Genomic DNA, 15,201 nt, shown 5'->3' with positions numbered 1-15,201 from the left:
TAGCTCAAATTAAGCCCTGCTCAGGTGGCTAGGAGATGGCAGTGTCAGTCAATGCGCTGGCTAAAAGTTGATATGAACAGAAGTGTGTACACATTTAACAAATTTGTGGGCCACATAGAGATGTAATTGTTCTCAACACAGATTGTGACAACACTAAGCTAAAGCAACGCAGAATTTATGATAAGTGTGTCCTTTCAGTAAGGGCCAGTCAGCATTGTGATAGATGCAGTACTTGAGTTTTTCATGTCTTTTTTTCAGTTGCCAATTTCTATATGGTATTCTCTCTTACTTTCAAGCATTACGCAGGCTGTGTCTGAAAGAACACCTCTGAATGTACAGTGTTCCATCATTATGTATAATTAGAATGTTGCTGGTAACTCCTGTTACGTGTTCCATTGCGATCAACGGAGCACTGATAATGAAGTCTTAAGTGATCTTTGGGAAGAGCGGGATATTGGAGTGCGTTCCCGTCACGAAAACAGGAGTCTCAGTTGGTTAAAAACCTCTGGTTATCTACCTCATTGAGAAAAGTCAGATTATTTCATCTTGATTCAGTGAGCAGCATTGAAAAGCTAAATATGAGGTTTAACGGCAATGAGGATTACAGGGGGGCATGGCTAGCCAAGATGGCTGAGCAGAAGTCTTGCGTGAGCGCCCTTCCGGGCACTCTGCCTAACCCTATGGAAACCTGTACTTTCGGTGGCGGTAGAGGTCGGACTGCATGCCTCTTGAGGCTGTCCTACTTATAGACCCCGCTGGGCGTTAGAGGAGGCTCTAGCTGACTTGCCACTGCGATGAGTTATGTTACTGCATGTGGGCGAGTGGATAGTTGTGAGGTGTGACAAGCGCACACTGAGCCGGGGGCAAGGCTGACTAGGGGCTATGGGGCACACCCCATCCCACCACACCTTAATGAGAAGTCCATAAGAAGCTGTGGAGCCAGAGAAGGTAAAGCTGATAGAAGCTGGCGGAGCTGAGCGTGCTGGGGCAGAGTGGTTGCTCGTGTAAGCTGACAGCAGGGCCACACTACAGAATAGGGCCCTGGGAGCTCGCGTGACCTGTGGATGAGTGCTATGACTACGGCCACTGGATAATGGGGGAGAGTTCAACGCGCTCCGCACGCGGGAGGTCCGTGCCTTTCGCACATCCCTGAATATCCGTGCATAGAACAGACATGGCTGCAGCAGGCCTGGCTGCGGAGGCATGATGGGGCAGGGCATGCATGCAGCATACTAGCTGGCTTACAGGTACCAGCTGTGCCTGTTGATGCGAGCACTTAGGGGGAATTGAGCACCAGTGACCCTGAGCCTCCAATGTCAATGAGGTTGCTGAGAAGGACCTATCCAGTCATTAACATTAGGGCAAAGGACTTGGGGATGAGAGGAATGCATGAGGCCTATTCCTTGTATGTACGCCTTAGAGGTTATTGACTGGTGCGTCTTTGTCCTCGTGCTCTGGAGGAAGCAAATGGCAGACATCACAGAGGAAGACCCTCTGGCCTTTGGTGAGCTGAATGGACGTTGAGGGGATCCCCTGGGAGATCAAGAACCCACTGCTGTGACGCAGAACTTGTAAGAGCTGGAGGGATACTGACGGCTATTACACAACCGAAACAAATGCTTGAACAGAAAATGGATGCTGTGTCCATTGATGTCAATGCTATTACTTGTGAATCTCAGCAAGGTGAGTGAGTGATCACTGGAGACAGACAAAATGTGGCTGAGCTCACTGTGGAACTGGAGGACCTACGAACAACAGTCCACACCCCTATAGACGGAACAACATACTTGAATACACGCCTGGAGAATGCAGACAGGAGATCAGAGGTGTAAGCGTGAAGGAGACAACGCCAGAGCAGTTTCCGGATGGCTGGCTGTAGAGTCATGTTGTTAAAAGAAGTTTCCTTTATTCATAAGTTGAAACACCATTACAAGCCAGACCTTCCTTCCACTCCAACTGCTCCAGCTGAACTGGACAAAAGCTCCAGAACACTCAACTGTGTAGTAGGTGGAATGGAAGCAGGGTTTACAAATAAACATACAGGTACACACTTAATCGCGTGTCATAGAATACATAAATAATAGGTGAGAACACAACACTGGCTCTAGAAGCTGTTTGGCACTAATGGACTTTTGCCGTTGTTTTATCGGAGAGCCCACAAGCCTTGACTCCCAAGTCCCCTCCGGGAAGCCCGCCTCAGTAATTGCATGTACCCTCAGTTACAGAGACTTTGTGGATATTCTAAAATGGGCTATGAATCAAGGAGAAGATTGATATGAAGTATAGAGCTTCCACGGATTCCCTGACTACACTAAAAGAGTTCCGGAGGTAACAGGAGTCCTCATCCGGGTGACAGTACACCCGTTGCCTGCTGAGCACGATATCGAAACCCAGACAAGGGACCATGCAGCAGAGATTTGCAAAATTGGGTTTCCTACTCCCAAAACACTGCTTAGCAATATGTTCAATTTAAATGTATTTTGCTACATTTATGTTTGACTGTGCCCTATTGTGCCTGCATATATTGATTTGTTTTATACCCCATAGTGTTGTTGGACCACAAATCACCCATCCCAAATGGCCCACCACCCTTTTGTTCTTAAATAATAAAAAAATATTTTAGTTAATTTTCTATGTCCCCTACTTTTTGAAATCACCCTAGCCACTTAACGCAATTTCATGTGATGCTCCATGAGTCATATAATCTTTCAAAACTGACAGTGACATTAGATTCAAAGATGGACCATATTCCAGGTCTTTAAGTTACTTTACTTTTAAGTTTTAATGTGCTGAGTATTTCTGCTTCCTCTAAAAGCATCCTCATCTATGATCTCCTCTGATCCAAATTCATGGATACTAAATACTTCGATATTGAACCTGTAATAGGTCATCGTCACTCTAAATCATGGCGAAAGGGGGGCGTGGCCAAGATAGCGGCGAGAGCAGACGTGTGATTCCACTGCTCCCGCCGACGGCCGTTTTACAGCACCGGTTCTGGCGCACCAGGGCCCACAGGATTGGGCCCGTGGACTGTCGGAACCGCGGACACAGCAGAATGGGTTCGGAGCTCCAACCAGGAGAGAGGCATCGCGTGCGCCGGGTTGCCTGACGCTCGGAGATCGTGAGGCGCCCATCCCCCACAGCGCTGAGAGCGAGGCCCGGCCCCGAACGAAGGAGAGGAGGCCGAACTGAAAGTTCCGGAGCCCCGAGCTGGGCGGACACAAGGCCGCTGATATCCCACGCCTGGAGCGCCCGAAGGTGAGCCGCATTGAGTCCTGCAGCGGCGGCCAAGAACGTACAGAGTGAGTTCCCGAGGCCTCTAAAACCCGGGGGAGCTGTGGAGCCGCCGTGCGGCGCCAAGGGTCCCGGGGATCGGGATCAACAGTCGGTGGTGCGGTGAAGGTGGCCTGGAGTGAGATTGGTGTGCGGGGGTCCCTGGCGGCCGACCGGAGAGTCTGATGACCACGAGGCGGCAGAGTGCGCTAAAGACGGAGTGAGCACCCGTAACAGTCAGGCCTGACCAGGGATGTAGGTGGCGACTCGACGGAGACGCGTGAGGCATGTGTCCCGCTAGCCCGGTGGCGACTGCGACGCCACTTGCGGGTGTCTGCTTGGTATCGGGGTCACGCGGCCCGGCGGTCCGAGAAGCCATAGGAGGTCTGGAGTCGGAGGCCACTGCTGCGGTGAGTCCAGAGTAAGGTGCCCATCGGCCCGAGAGCTGGGAAGAGGGGAGGAAGACACCGCGGGGGCCGACTGCGGCAGGTGCAGGAGCGCCCGGAGGAGTGCGTGACCCTCCTAGGAGTGTGTGGAAGTGACCGGTTGCCCCGGAGTTTACTTGGCCAGGTGCGGGAGGCCAAAGAGCAGCTGCTGGCAAGGCGGCCGCGCCAGACTTGGCGGGCTGGGGGCCCGGACACTGCGGCGGTCTGGAATCGCCCTGCAAGTGCGGCAGGGAGGGAGTCGAGGCCTACAGCTCAGAGGTGCAGAGCCACCGAGCAGAACGCTTACCGGGGTCAAAGGATGTCGGCTGGCAGGGGCACCCGCGGCAAAACGGTGAAAAACCTCCTTGCGAAAACGCAGACCCCCCCCCCCACAGAAAGATACTCCGGTCCCAGGCCCGAAGAAAATGGAGCAGGGCACGGACAACGGATCAGAGCCCATCACGAAGGCATTTCTGGAAAACCTTCAAGACAGAATTTGCCAGCGAAATTAGGGAAGTCCGGCGTGAGATGGACGGCTTAGGGGAACGGGTGGCAGACCTTGAGACCAAAAGTGACAATAAAGACACTGAGCTGGCGGCCCTGCAGCAAGAAATCATCCACTTGCATGACCAGCAGGTGGATCTTCAGCTTCACATGGAGGACCTGGAGAATCGTTCGAGACACAACATCCGTATTCGCAATGTTGCCATGTCCGAGGCCCCCCAAGACACGCTCCGCTATGCCAGAGAACTCTTCAATCATGTGCTGGGGCGGCCATTGGACTCGACCCTCCAACTCGACAGGGCACATAGAACGGGGCCTCCCCGAGCGTCGACGGCGCCCCCTTCAGACATATTGGTGTGTGTCCAGGACTTTCGCACCAAGGAGGAGATACTGCAGAAGGCACGACAGAAGCGACTGATCTCGTTCCAGGGTACGTCGCCGCTGCTTTTCCAGGATTTGGCTGCCCTCACGCTGCACAAGCGCCGTCTTTTCAAACCGGTCACGTCCCACCTACAAATGAAGAACATTCCATATAGCTGGGGACACCCCTTCCGTCTGGTCTTCAGGTTGGAGAACAAACAATATCCGCTCCGGTCGGTCTCGGAGGCCTGCCGTCTGTTGGGAATTGAACAACCTGAGGAAGAAGACGAAGTCCAGGGAGCCACATCAGAGACGGAAGAGCACAGGCCCCAATGGCGCCAGCAGCTGCGGCGGAAAAGAGTGAGGAAACCTCCAGCGACGGAAATTGCAGCGGGTCAGCGTGCAGCACTGGAGGCAGTGGCCATAGATGGTGGTGCTGACCCCACGGGGTGAGGGACCCACTAAGATCTGGTGGCATAGTTACCCGTTCAAACCACGCGGCCGTTGGCGGGAGAGTGCTCCCGGACAAACTAGTAAGACGACCCAGTGCTGGGTTTTTTCCTTTTCATCTCTAAATGATGGACTACCAAAGTTTGCAGTTGTGGGGAGGGGGGGGGGGCTGGGTGGGGTTGAGTGTTTGGTCCATGGTTCACTTGAGGGAAGAGTTGGTCCTTATTCCGGGGTTTTGGGCTCAGAGAGGTGAGAAAGGTCTTGGACTCCTGAGGGGCACACACAAGGCTGCTAGCACAGCAGGGTCATGGTCACACTCCTATAGATGCAGATGGATAATATAGTTATCCTTACTTTAAACGTGAGGGGTCTGAACAACCCTGTTAAGCGCAAAGCGATCCTGCTCCAGTTAGAACAGTCCCAAGCGGACATTTGCCTCCTGCAGGAGACACACCTTCTAGACAGGGATTGTCATAGGTTTAGATCCTGCAGATTCCCCCTCCAATTTTTCTCCTCATGCCCTGTCAAAAAGGCGGGGTGGCAATTCTGGTGGCACAAAAGTTTAGAGGGAGAGTACTGGGCAAGACTGCTGAAATTAAAGGACGACTGTTGGTATACAGGTTTGCAGTGGAGGACGTGACCTACACGATTGGCACGATTTATGGGCCCAATGAAGGTCAAGAAAAATTCCTACACAGAGCACTCACCGACATCACTGACACGACAGACCGTCACCTCGTGCTAGGCGGAGACTTGAATCTGGTTTTTGACAATGTATTGGACAGGTCCTGTCAACGCACTACACAGGTGGGAGCGCTCACGGCCACGGGCTTGATCCGAGTGAGGGATCTGGGGTTGGTGGGGAGAGGGATTACACGTATTTTTCAGCTGTCCATAAAACATATGCGCGCCTAGACTACCTGCGCGTCTCCACAGCTACCCAAGCACTTGTCACTAGCGTCGACATAGGTACTGCGTCCCTTTCCGACCATGCACCGGTTACGGTCAGTCTGTGTGTGCCTGTGGCGCAACCCTCTCGTAGAATATGGTGCCTTCGAGAATCGTTACTGCATAGGAAAGGGGTGGCCTCCAAAATTCAAAGCGTAATAGCAGACTACCTCACTCATAACAGTAACGCTGACACCACATTGGCTACACAGTGGGCCGCACTGAAGGCTGTCCTTATGGGGGAGTTTATTTCTGTCTTGACAGCAGAGAACGCGGAACGTCAGGCAAAAAGAGATGAGCTCACGCGACAGACCAGGGAATTAGAACAGATACATAGGAGGACGGGGGCCCCGAGAATATGGCGGCAGTTGAGAGTTGCCCGCCAGCAGCTTGCGGCCCTAGATCTGGACAGGGCAGAATACACAGCCCTACGGCTGCGCCACGCGTACTATACGGGCGGAGACAGATGCGGACGCCTACTGGCGCATAAGTTACGCGAGGTCACGCAGAGACGGGAAGTACGGGAGTTAAGAGGGCTGGATGGCTTAACAGTGATAGGAGATCACGCTATAGCTGGGGCCTTCAGCACATTCTAGGCGGACTTATATACATCTGATCCACCTGACCTGGAGGCGGAGGCAGACTTTCTGGCGGCCATCCCCCTACCTGCTTTGACACAAGATCAGATTGATTGCTTAGAGAGAGACATTCGCCCGGAGGAGGTGATCACGGCCATCTCTCGACTTAAATTGGGTAAAGCTCCGGGCCCGGACGGCTTCCCGGCGAGCTTTTATAAAACATTCTGTGGCCAAGTGGCCCCACTACTTGCCCGACTCTTTACCTCCTTCGCGGAGGAGGGTGCGATCCCGAGAGACCTATTGGAGGCGTCTATCGCTGTGATACCAAACCGGGTAAGGACCACGCGGTGTGTGGAGCGTACAGTCCAATATCTCTCCTAAACGTAGATCTCAAGCTTTACACGGGATCCTCGCCTCCCGCCTGGGACCATACATGGGGGGACTGATCGATCCAGATCAGTCTGGATTCATTCCGGACCGACAGACCTCTGACAATACCAAAAGTGCCTTCCACCTTCTAGAAAAAGCCGTCCGCACGGAAGGGGAATACATGATGCTGGCCATAGATGCCGAAAAGGCATTCAATAGGGTGCACTGGCCCTATTTGGAGAAGGTGCTAGTGAAGGCTGGTATGGGACCCAAATTCCGAGCCAGGGTGTTGAACTACTATAAGTTCCCTTCTGCCACGGTTCGGGTCAATGGCTGCACGTCTCCTAGGTTCGGGATCGAGCGGGGCACCAGACAGGGCTGCCCGCTATCCCCCCTATTGTTTGCCCTTTAGATGGAGCCTCTCGCGCAACTACTTCGGTCAAACCCGAAGGTGCAGGCAATCGAGTTCGGAGGCGACGTCCACACCATAAGCCTATATGCCGACGATGTGCTGATATCACTAGCCAGCCCCCGGAATTCTCTTCCGGCGTGCATTGCTGACCTAGCACAGTTCGGCCTGGTCTCGGGCTTCAAAGTGAACATGACTAAGTCGGTGGCCCTCGACTTGTCGTTGGAGACGGACACGCGCGCCTGCTTGCAGGCGGAGTTCCCCATACAGTGGGCCTCGGACTCGGTCCCGTATCTGGGGATAAAAGTGGCGCCTTCCTTACAGACTTCCGTAGAGATCAATTACTCCCACGTAAGGCAGAGAATTAGACGGGAGTTGGGACAGTGGAGGTATTACCCGCTATCCTGGTTGGGCAGGGTAGCGGCCGTCAAGATGACGGTTCTTCCTCAAATACTATACCTCTTCCGCACGATCCCCCTGGCTCCCCCGCGAGGCTGGATAAAATTGATGCAGTCGGAACTATTGCAGTTTATATGGAACGGGAGGAAGCCCCGGCAATGCTGGCACCAGAACAGGGCGGGATAGGGATCCTGGACTTGGCAACGTATTTTCAAGCAACTCAGTCGCGCTTCCTGGCGGAATGGGTCAGATGGGAATCCGGTAAGCATTGGTTGTTTCAAGACCAGGCTGTCGCCAGACGGACCCTACAGGAGATCCCCTTTATGCGTCGAGTACATAGACCCCCTAATCTCTAGGCGTCCTTTATCACACGCGTACCGTTGGAAATTTGGGACCGAGTGGGGGTTAGTCAAAAACTTACTAGCCTCCCATCGCCCCTCACCCCCATCATCGGGAACCCGGACTTTCAACCGGGACTGGATGAAAAAGCTTTTGCACGCTGGAAGCCTGCCGGTTGTCGTGCTCTCCATCATATTTATGTCCCAGAGAGTGCGGTTCCTTTCCCGCAGTTCCGTCAGGAGTTCGGCCTGCCCGAATCCGAGAGGCTCCGATATTTGCAGGTCCGACATTGGGCACTCAACACGGAGGTGAGGTCCTTGGCGGACAGGCGCTGGACGGCTTTCGAGCGTTGGCTGATCACCCGCTCCACGGACAAACAACTGATTTCGGGCCTCTATAAAATGCTCATGCACAAACACAGACATACATACAACTCAGGCAGGGTGAGATGGGAACGGGAACTGGGGAGATCCCTTACTCACAAGGAGTGGTAGGGGGTGAACTACAGGGCGCGCCACTCGGCCTACCATATGGGGCTTACTGATCCACTCACGAAGGTAGCGACCTACTGGTATTACACCCTTGAGCGCCTGTATGAGATGGACAGTGGCAAGGACCTTCTTTGTTGGCGTGGCTGCGGTCAAGTGGGCACGCTAGTTCATGTACTCTGGGAGTGTCAATGTTTACAGGACTATTGGGGCCAGGTATTAACAGAAGTTGACACTCACTTCGACACAGATATCCCACGCATTCCCGCCTACGTCCTCCTGGGGCTACCTAATGCATTGACCTATGCCTTAAAATCCCGAAGGGGCCGCCTGATAGCTATTGCTCTGGGGTCAGCAATACAGAATATTGTGGCACACTGGCGAACGAAGCAAATCCCCACATACCAGGGCTGGCTTCACCGCCTCTGGATGGTTCTGGGAATGGAAAGACTGTCGCTGTCTAGGGCGGGGGGGGGGCTCGTTATGCTGAGCTATGGAAGCCATTTCTATCCTTACTGGCTTCTGAGTTTACAGAAGTAACTTGTCCGAAATATCTCCGACTATTGAGGTTGACGGAGATCGAGAGGCACTGACTCAGCTCCGAAGGAGGGAGGAGACCAACGGAGAGACTAGTTGAGAACAATGGACAATAGGGGGGGAGGGTAGGCGTGGATGAGAAGGGAGGCATTACAGGGGTGGGAGGGGGTTTGTTGGGTTCTGGGTCGGGATGGGAATGTTTGGGAGGGGTCTTGCTTCCTTTTGATTATTTCGGGTGACTGGGGTGCGATGTGCCTCATGCTGACTCTGGGGTGCTATGGCAACGGGAAGGTGCGAGAGAGGAGGCTGGTTGGACTCAGATTGTGCAGTACTGATAAAGAGCACACGCCTCCTCACCTGGCAAATATGGCGATGGGTATGGGGGACGCTTTCTAGCCTTATTGTGTTTGACGCGGCCGACCCACCTGGGTTGTAGGCGGCTTGCTGTGTATAATGTTGTTGCCTCATGACACGGCTAATGTCTTGTACCTTCCCTTTACATTGAGCTATGGGTAGGTCATCGGCCTGACCCGCGACCCTTTTGCAGTGCTACGGTATTTTGTCCTTTTATGATTATCAATAAAACATTTAAAACTAAATCATGGCAAAAATAGCTAAAACTGTTAAAATTCAGTAGATCAGATCTCACTGTATACTAAGCCAATAGTTTGATGACCCCCTCCTTGCCTAGATCCACTGTTCTACAAAGCGCCTCCTTTCCAGAGAATAGCGGAATCTTGTCTCTTAAAATCAAATAACAATGATCTACTAGAGTTCAGACTCACCGTAAAATGTGAGAACTTCATAGCAACCAGATTAACCTTCAGCTGCAATTACGGTGAAATAAGGTCTACAGTTCAAGGCTTAAATGTTTACTGTTTTATATCCCCTTATGCAGGCCATCACTTCTCTGTGCTCGATGTATGGGAGCCGCTTTGGCTATGCCCTCTCCAATGGAACCGTGGGTGTTTATGACAGAGCAACACGTTATTGGAGGATAAAGGTATATGATTCCAGTGTTGTTGTATCTGCATTAGTTCTCTTGTTTCTAGTCAGTAGCCAGTTAAATACTCACATGTCTTTGGGTTGATGTGCAGTGGGCTAGGTGATATTATATGATAATTATCTCCAAATCACAATTGCCTCCATGTATTATGTTTATTTGTGGCAGTATATGTTATGGTACAGTTTGCTCTGAGACCAGGCGTCTCCATCATGCACATTTAGACTAATGACTAGAACCCCTTCCGTTTATTACTAGTGAGGCCCAATCGCAACACAATGTCTCATTTCACCAGTTTGGAATCTTTAAAGTGTATCTTACATATGAGATAAGCTGCTTAACCTCTTAAGCGCTGCTGACGGCCAACGGTCGTCACGAGCGCTACCTCCCCAGTGCTGCGCACGACCATTGGACATCCATTCAGCACTAGTTCCAATGGACAGCGCAGCACTGGGGAGGGATACTTGCGAAGCAGCTAAGGTGTTAACAAGGGCATATTGTTTTGGAACGTTTTGGGTTTCTTACCATAATAGAATTTTGCAACAAACTGTGTACTATTTTCTAAACTTTTGACTTGGCGAAATAGGTTTTGATCTTGCCTTTCCACTTGGTCTTGCTTTTGTTTATCTAATTCAATAATAACCTCTCATTCATTGTGTGCATACTTTATCTTTCCTCTGTCTTTCTTAATTGTTGTATGTATATTCCCACAGTATATCCCTCTTCTCTGCCCACCATTTCATCTCCCTCTATCTCATCTTCTTCTCCCTCCCCTGCATTCCTGTGCTGGGGCACCCTCCTCCCCTCTCCTCCCCCCTCTCTCCTCTCTCTCGCGTTCTCTTTTCCTTTAACTTCTACCTTTCTATGTTTCAGCCTATAATCATGGTCTTAATCTATGGGCTTTGGTGGATCAACCTCTGTCTTTGAGCTTTATTACTACTGCACTTTCAAGTCCTGCTTACTCCACACCATGGGTTTACTGCTTTTTTCACTGGAGTGAAGAGTGCTCAGGGTGTCATTCTGTCAGTGCCTGGCAGCACAAGGTTCTTAGAACGAAGCGAGATGCTGAAAGATGCCAAAGAGGTCAATAAGAACTATATGGATTTCAAGTGATCAGGCAGAAAAAAATGTTCTACAAGATAAACGAGGGAACTGTGCGTAATCTCCTGTAGTATCCTATTAAGAGTCGTCGTTTAGCTTGGCTGTGTGATCTGAGGACAGTGGAATGTTGGAGTATTGTGAGAATAGAATGTGCAGTATGCCATTTATGACTAGAGAGGCAGGAGTGACAGTTGATGAAGAGGCTGAGCAAGAAGATACCTGGTTCCTGGTGAGGCATCATTTAACTACATCTTATCTTGATCTGTAACTAGGCTTAATAAGCTACCTTCGTGTATTCTGGATTCTGTGCATGTTTCAGAAACTCTTTTTCATGGTGTGCTCTTACATCAATCTATATGATATTTCTAATTATCAGAAAGTCCCGAATACTGCCTTAAAACCAAATCAATAAGGTGGCCTGTGCCATTGTGTGTGGATGCACCCCCGCCTTTGGTGCCAGCTTCCCTCCTTCCAGTTTTCTCTTTTGTGCCGACCTCCTAAAACTGGGACCTGCTTTTATAGTATTATTACTGCCTTTTAGATGTCTCTGAACTTTGTTTTTCACATTTTACACAGAGTAAATGTATGTGGGGCTCATTCCTGTATTGCGCCTCCCTCTTCAATTGTTTTTGGCAGCTTTGTTTCGCTTCCACTGACATTTCTTGATCAGGATTACATTTGTAATATACTGCATCTCCTACTCCTGAGCATAATCATATTGTGCAGTCTGGAATCGTAGGTACTGGGTGGTTCGGTCAGATGTCTATAGCTTATTTCTGCTGTCTTATCAACAAGGGTGTGCTATCAAAGTGTGAAGTGTATGTTGGCTATGTGAACGTGCTTGCATTCTTGGATTCCCATCACATATACTGAAGACATGGTATTTCAAACCACAGATATTCTACTGGGATACATTTGCAAAATTCGAAAGTTCAAACAACAGTTTACCTTGAGTGGGTAGTGGTGCTCCGTGTACCTTTCATATTTCACACAGGATGTAGTAACTTGGAACTCAATGGAAGGGTTGATGCATTGTACATATCTTCATTAATTAGCACGGTCAGCAGCACCTTGTCATGACTAACTACAGTTCATTGGATATCTATCCTTCTGTACCTACTTATTAAAGAGAGCATGATTATTATTAGGACCTGGGCTTGTGCCATGACCTCTCTTTCTTGCATCATCCAAGCCAGATTCAGAGTCTTCGTACATAGGTAAATGCATGACATGAGAGCCTCACTCAATAAAAGAGCAGTCCAAATCCCACTTTCATAGTTGATTGTGGCAATGCACAGAATTGATGTTTGTCGTAGGTGATACATTTGTGGAAGGAAAAGAATTATGTCATGCACTTGACATGGCTGAACCAACCTGTTGCATTATTACGCTTTACCAATTATCCTTGTAGCTGCAATCAATCAAAAAGAAGGAAAGTTATCAAGGATGAGGATGTGAAGCTGCCTGCGTTTAAATATGGAGGGCATTGCAAAACAAAATGTATTGATATGTCCCTGTACATGCAGTGGGCTTCATCACTGCTTTTTTTCAGTCGGCAAACAAATGTAAATAATTCTTCATGGCCATTGGGTATTTCACACATTTGAACAGGAACTATGACTAGGAAGCTAGTTTGGAGTTCTCACTTAGGTAATTTGTGTTACTTTGAGGTGCAATGCTGATTTATCTGATCAGGCAAAGGATGGTGTTTACCAAATTAAATCTTTCACCCTTTCGCCGTAGTTGTATTACAGATTATAATTTGCAAAAATATTGTGTGCTTTAATGTTAACAAAAATATTGTCCCAGGGCATGTAGATTTTCTGTTATTAATATCACAGAGGGTGACCTTTTTGTATATTATATTTATTACAGGATATTTCTGTTGGATAATATAGATATGATATTCTGTACCTTACCTTTCCCCTTTTAAAGGTTACTTTGTTGATTTTAAATTACTGTCTACGAGAATTTCATCTGAAGAAAAAAATGTACTGTATTGTTTTTTTAAAACTTTTTTGTTGCAGTCTAAAAACCATGCGATGAGCATTCATGCGTTTGATTTGAACTCTGATGGGGTCTGTGAACTGATTACTGGCTGGTCCAATGGAAAGGTGAGTTTTGGAGCTGGAAAATGTGTAATTTGTGTAATACAATTATAGAAAATGTTCTCAACTGGTGACAAGAGGTTCTTTTAATGTTGGGTCCTTCATAGCTGCATCTTGAGCATGATTATTAAAGCTCGGAGTATACTTATAATTACCTTAGATCTATGTAGTCTGTGTTTCTCAACTTCTGAGCATCATTGATGAGTAATTGCCTCTCTCTAGGTTTCTTTGCTTTAGATAAGGCTCTAATATATATATATATATATATATATATATATATATATATATATCACGACGTAGGTTTTTCGGCAAAGCCAAGCCACTTTCACGGCAGGCAACACGGCAGGGATGCCGATCCCCAATACTCCAACTCAAGACCCAGTTGTTCAGGAATAATTCACTGGTGCCGTGGCCACAATTTTCAAACGGTGTTTATTTAGGCATACGGGCAAACCCGACGCGTTTCGCAGTTAACCTCACTGCTTTGTCACGGGTAATCCAATAAAGTGCAATTCACATTTTTAAAGGTACAGGGTTCAATTGACGTCAATTTCATAAACATAGTAAAAATACTCTCGTTTTTACTTCCATGCTTTTTGTTGAACTTTCCAAAATCACAACAACCTTATATTTTACATCATACTGAATTTGTAAAACACCCAGTTACAAGTGAAAAACCAAAGGCATCAAAGGCATCAATAATAACAATCTTGCCCAAGTGGGCTATTCATCCTTAAGTCTCTATCACTCAACATATTGATTTTTAAATAAAGACAAAATAAATAATAACACCCTGGTTGTATTTTTCACAATTATATCCATTGGGCACACAAATAGAGTCTTTCTTTGGTGTAGCTCTAGTGAGCTTAATTTCCAATTCTCTTGATAATCATCTTTAGAAGTTCCTTCATTTGTCTGCAATGGAACAAACAAAATTCTATATTTAAAAATTGAACCCTTCAGTGTCAAAAAAATATAATAAAACTAGAACTTTAAAAAACTTTTAAAAGATATTCAGTTAGGAAAGGGTGAGGATACAGATTAATACTTTATCTCAAGTGTATTGAAATTTCATCATCAAAATTTAAACCAAAAGGGATCACTGTGTTATATTTTATAATCAACCTTGACTCAAGCTTCCTTAATTCCAGTGTGCGGTTCCCCCCTCTCTCTCTTAACCACTTCCATGCTAATGACAAGGTCAACTCGTCATGGGTTTTACCTGCCCTGTGCTTATGACGAGTTGACCTTGTCATGAACAATGGAAAATCTGGTACTGCAGCACCCAGCGGGAAAACCCCTTAGCAGCCAAGGTGTTAAGGGTATTGCATCTAGCACACAGAATTTGAGCAGATTTTGATTTTGATTATGTTTTTCAAAAAAGTGTCGAGCAACCGGGTATTGTTTGTCATGTTTAGCAATGGCCCGTAGATGTTCCAAAATGCGTAATTTGGCTTTTTTGGTGGTACTGCCTATGTATAATAAATCACATGGGCATTTCAAGGCATAAACTGCAAACTCTGTGTCACAGGAAAAGTGTTTCATTATTTTAAACGCAGGCATGTCTTTACATAATTTGACCATTTTACAATTCTGACTAAAGCGACAAGCCTTACACTTTGAACATGTGAAGAAACCTTGTATAGGGTTCAGTTTCTTGATTTCTTTAATCTCACTTGTCATCAGCATGTCTTTTAATGATTTGCTCCGTCTAAAAGTTATGGACGGCTGATCTCCAAGATTGTCCCTCAAATCACCATCAGTTCTAAGAACATCCCAAAACTTACTTAAACTTCTACGTACCTACCATGCTTGGCTGTGGTATGTAGTGATAAACCTCATCTTATCCTCTGTGGTTTGTTCATTCTCTTTATCTTTGAGAAAATCATCTCTTTTAATTAGAGCAACTT

General features: G+C 48.0%; 1 protein-coding gene across 1 annotated transcript in view; it reads left to right on the top strand.

Moving 5' to 3' along the window:
- The window catches only part of BBS2 (Bardet-Biedl syndrome 2), a 317,210-nt gene that overhangs the window by 137,803 nt on the left and 164,206 nt on the right, over positions 1-15,201 (top strand). The window contains exons 8-9 of the mRNA XM_086947694.1: positions 9,978-10,082; positions 13,211-13,297. Coding sequence (XP_086803820.1) covers positions 9,978-10,082; positions 13,211-13,297 — 192 coding nt within the window. The remainder of the gene's footprint in view (positions 1-9,977; positions 10,083-13,210; positions 13,298-15,201) is intronic.

This window comes from Lissotriton vulgaris, chromosome 12, assembly GCF_964263255.1.
Source record: "Lissotriton vulgaris chromosome 12, aLisVul1.2, whole genome shotgun sequence".
NCBI classification, from domain to species: Eukaryota; Metazoa; Chordata; class Amphibia; order Caudata; family Salamandridae; genus Lissotriton; species Lissotriton vulgaris.
This window is presented reverse-complemented; position numbering and strand designations above follow the sequence as displayed.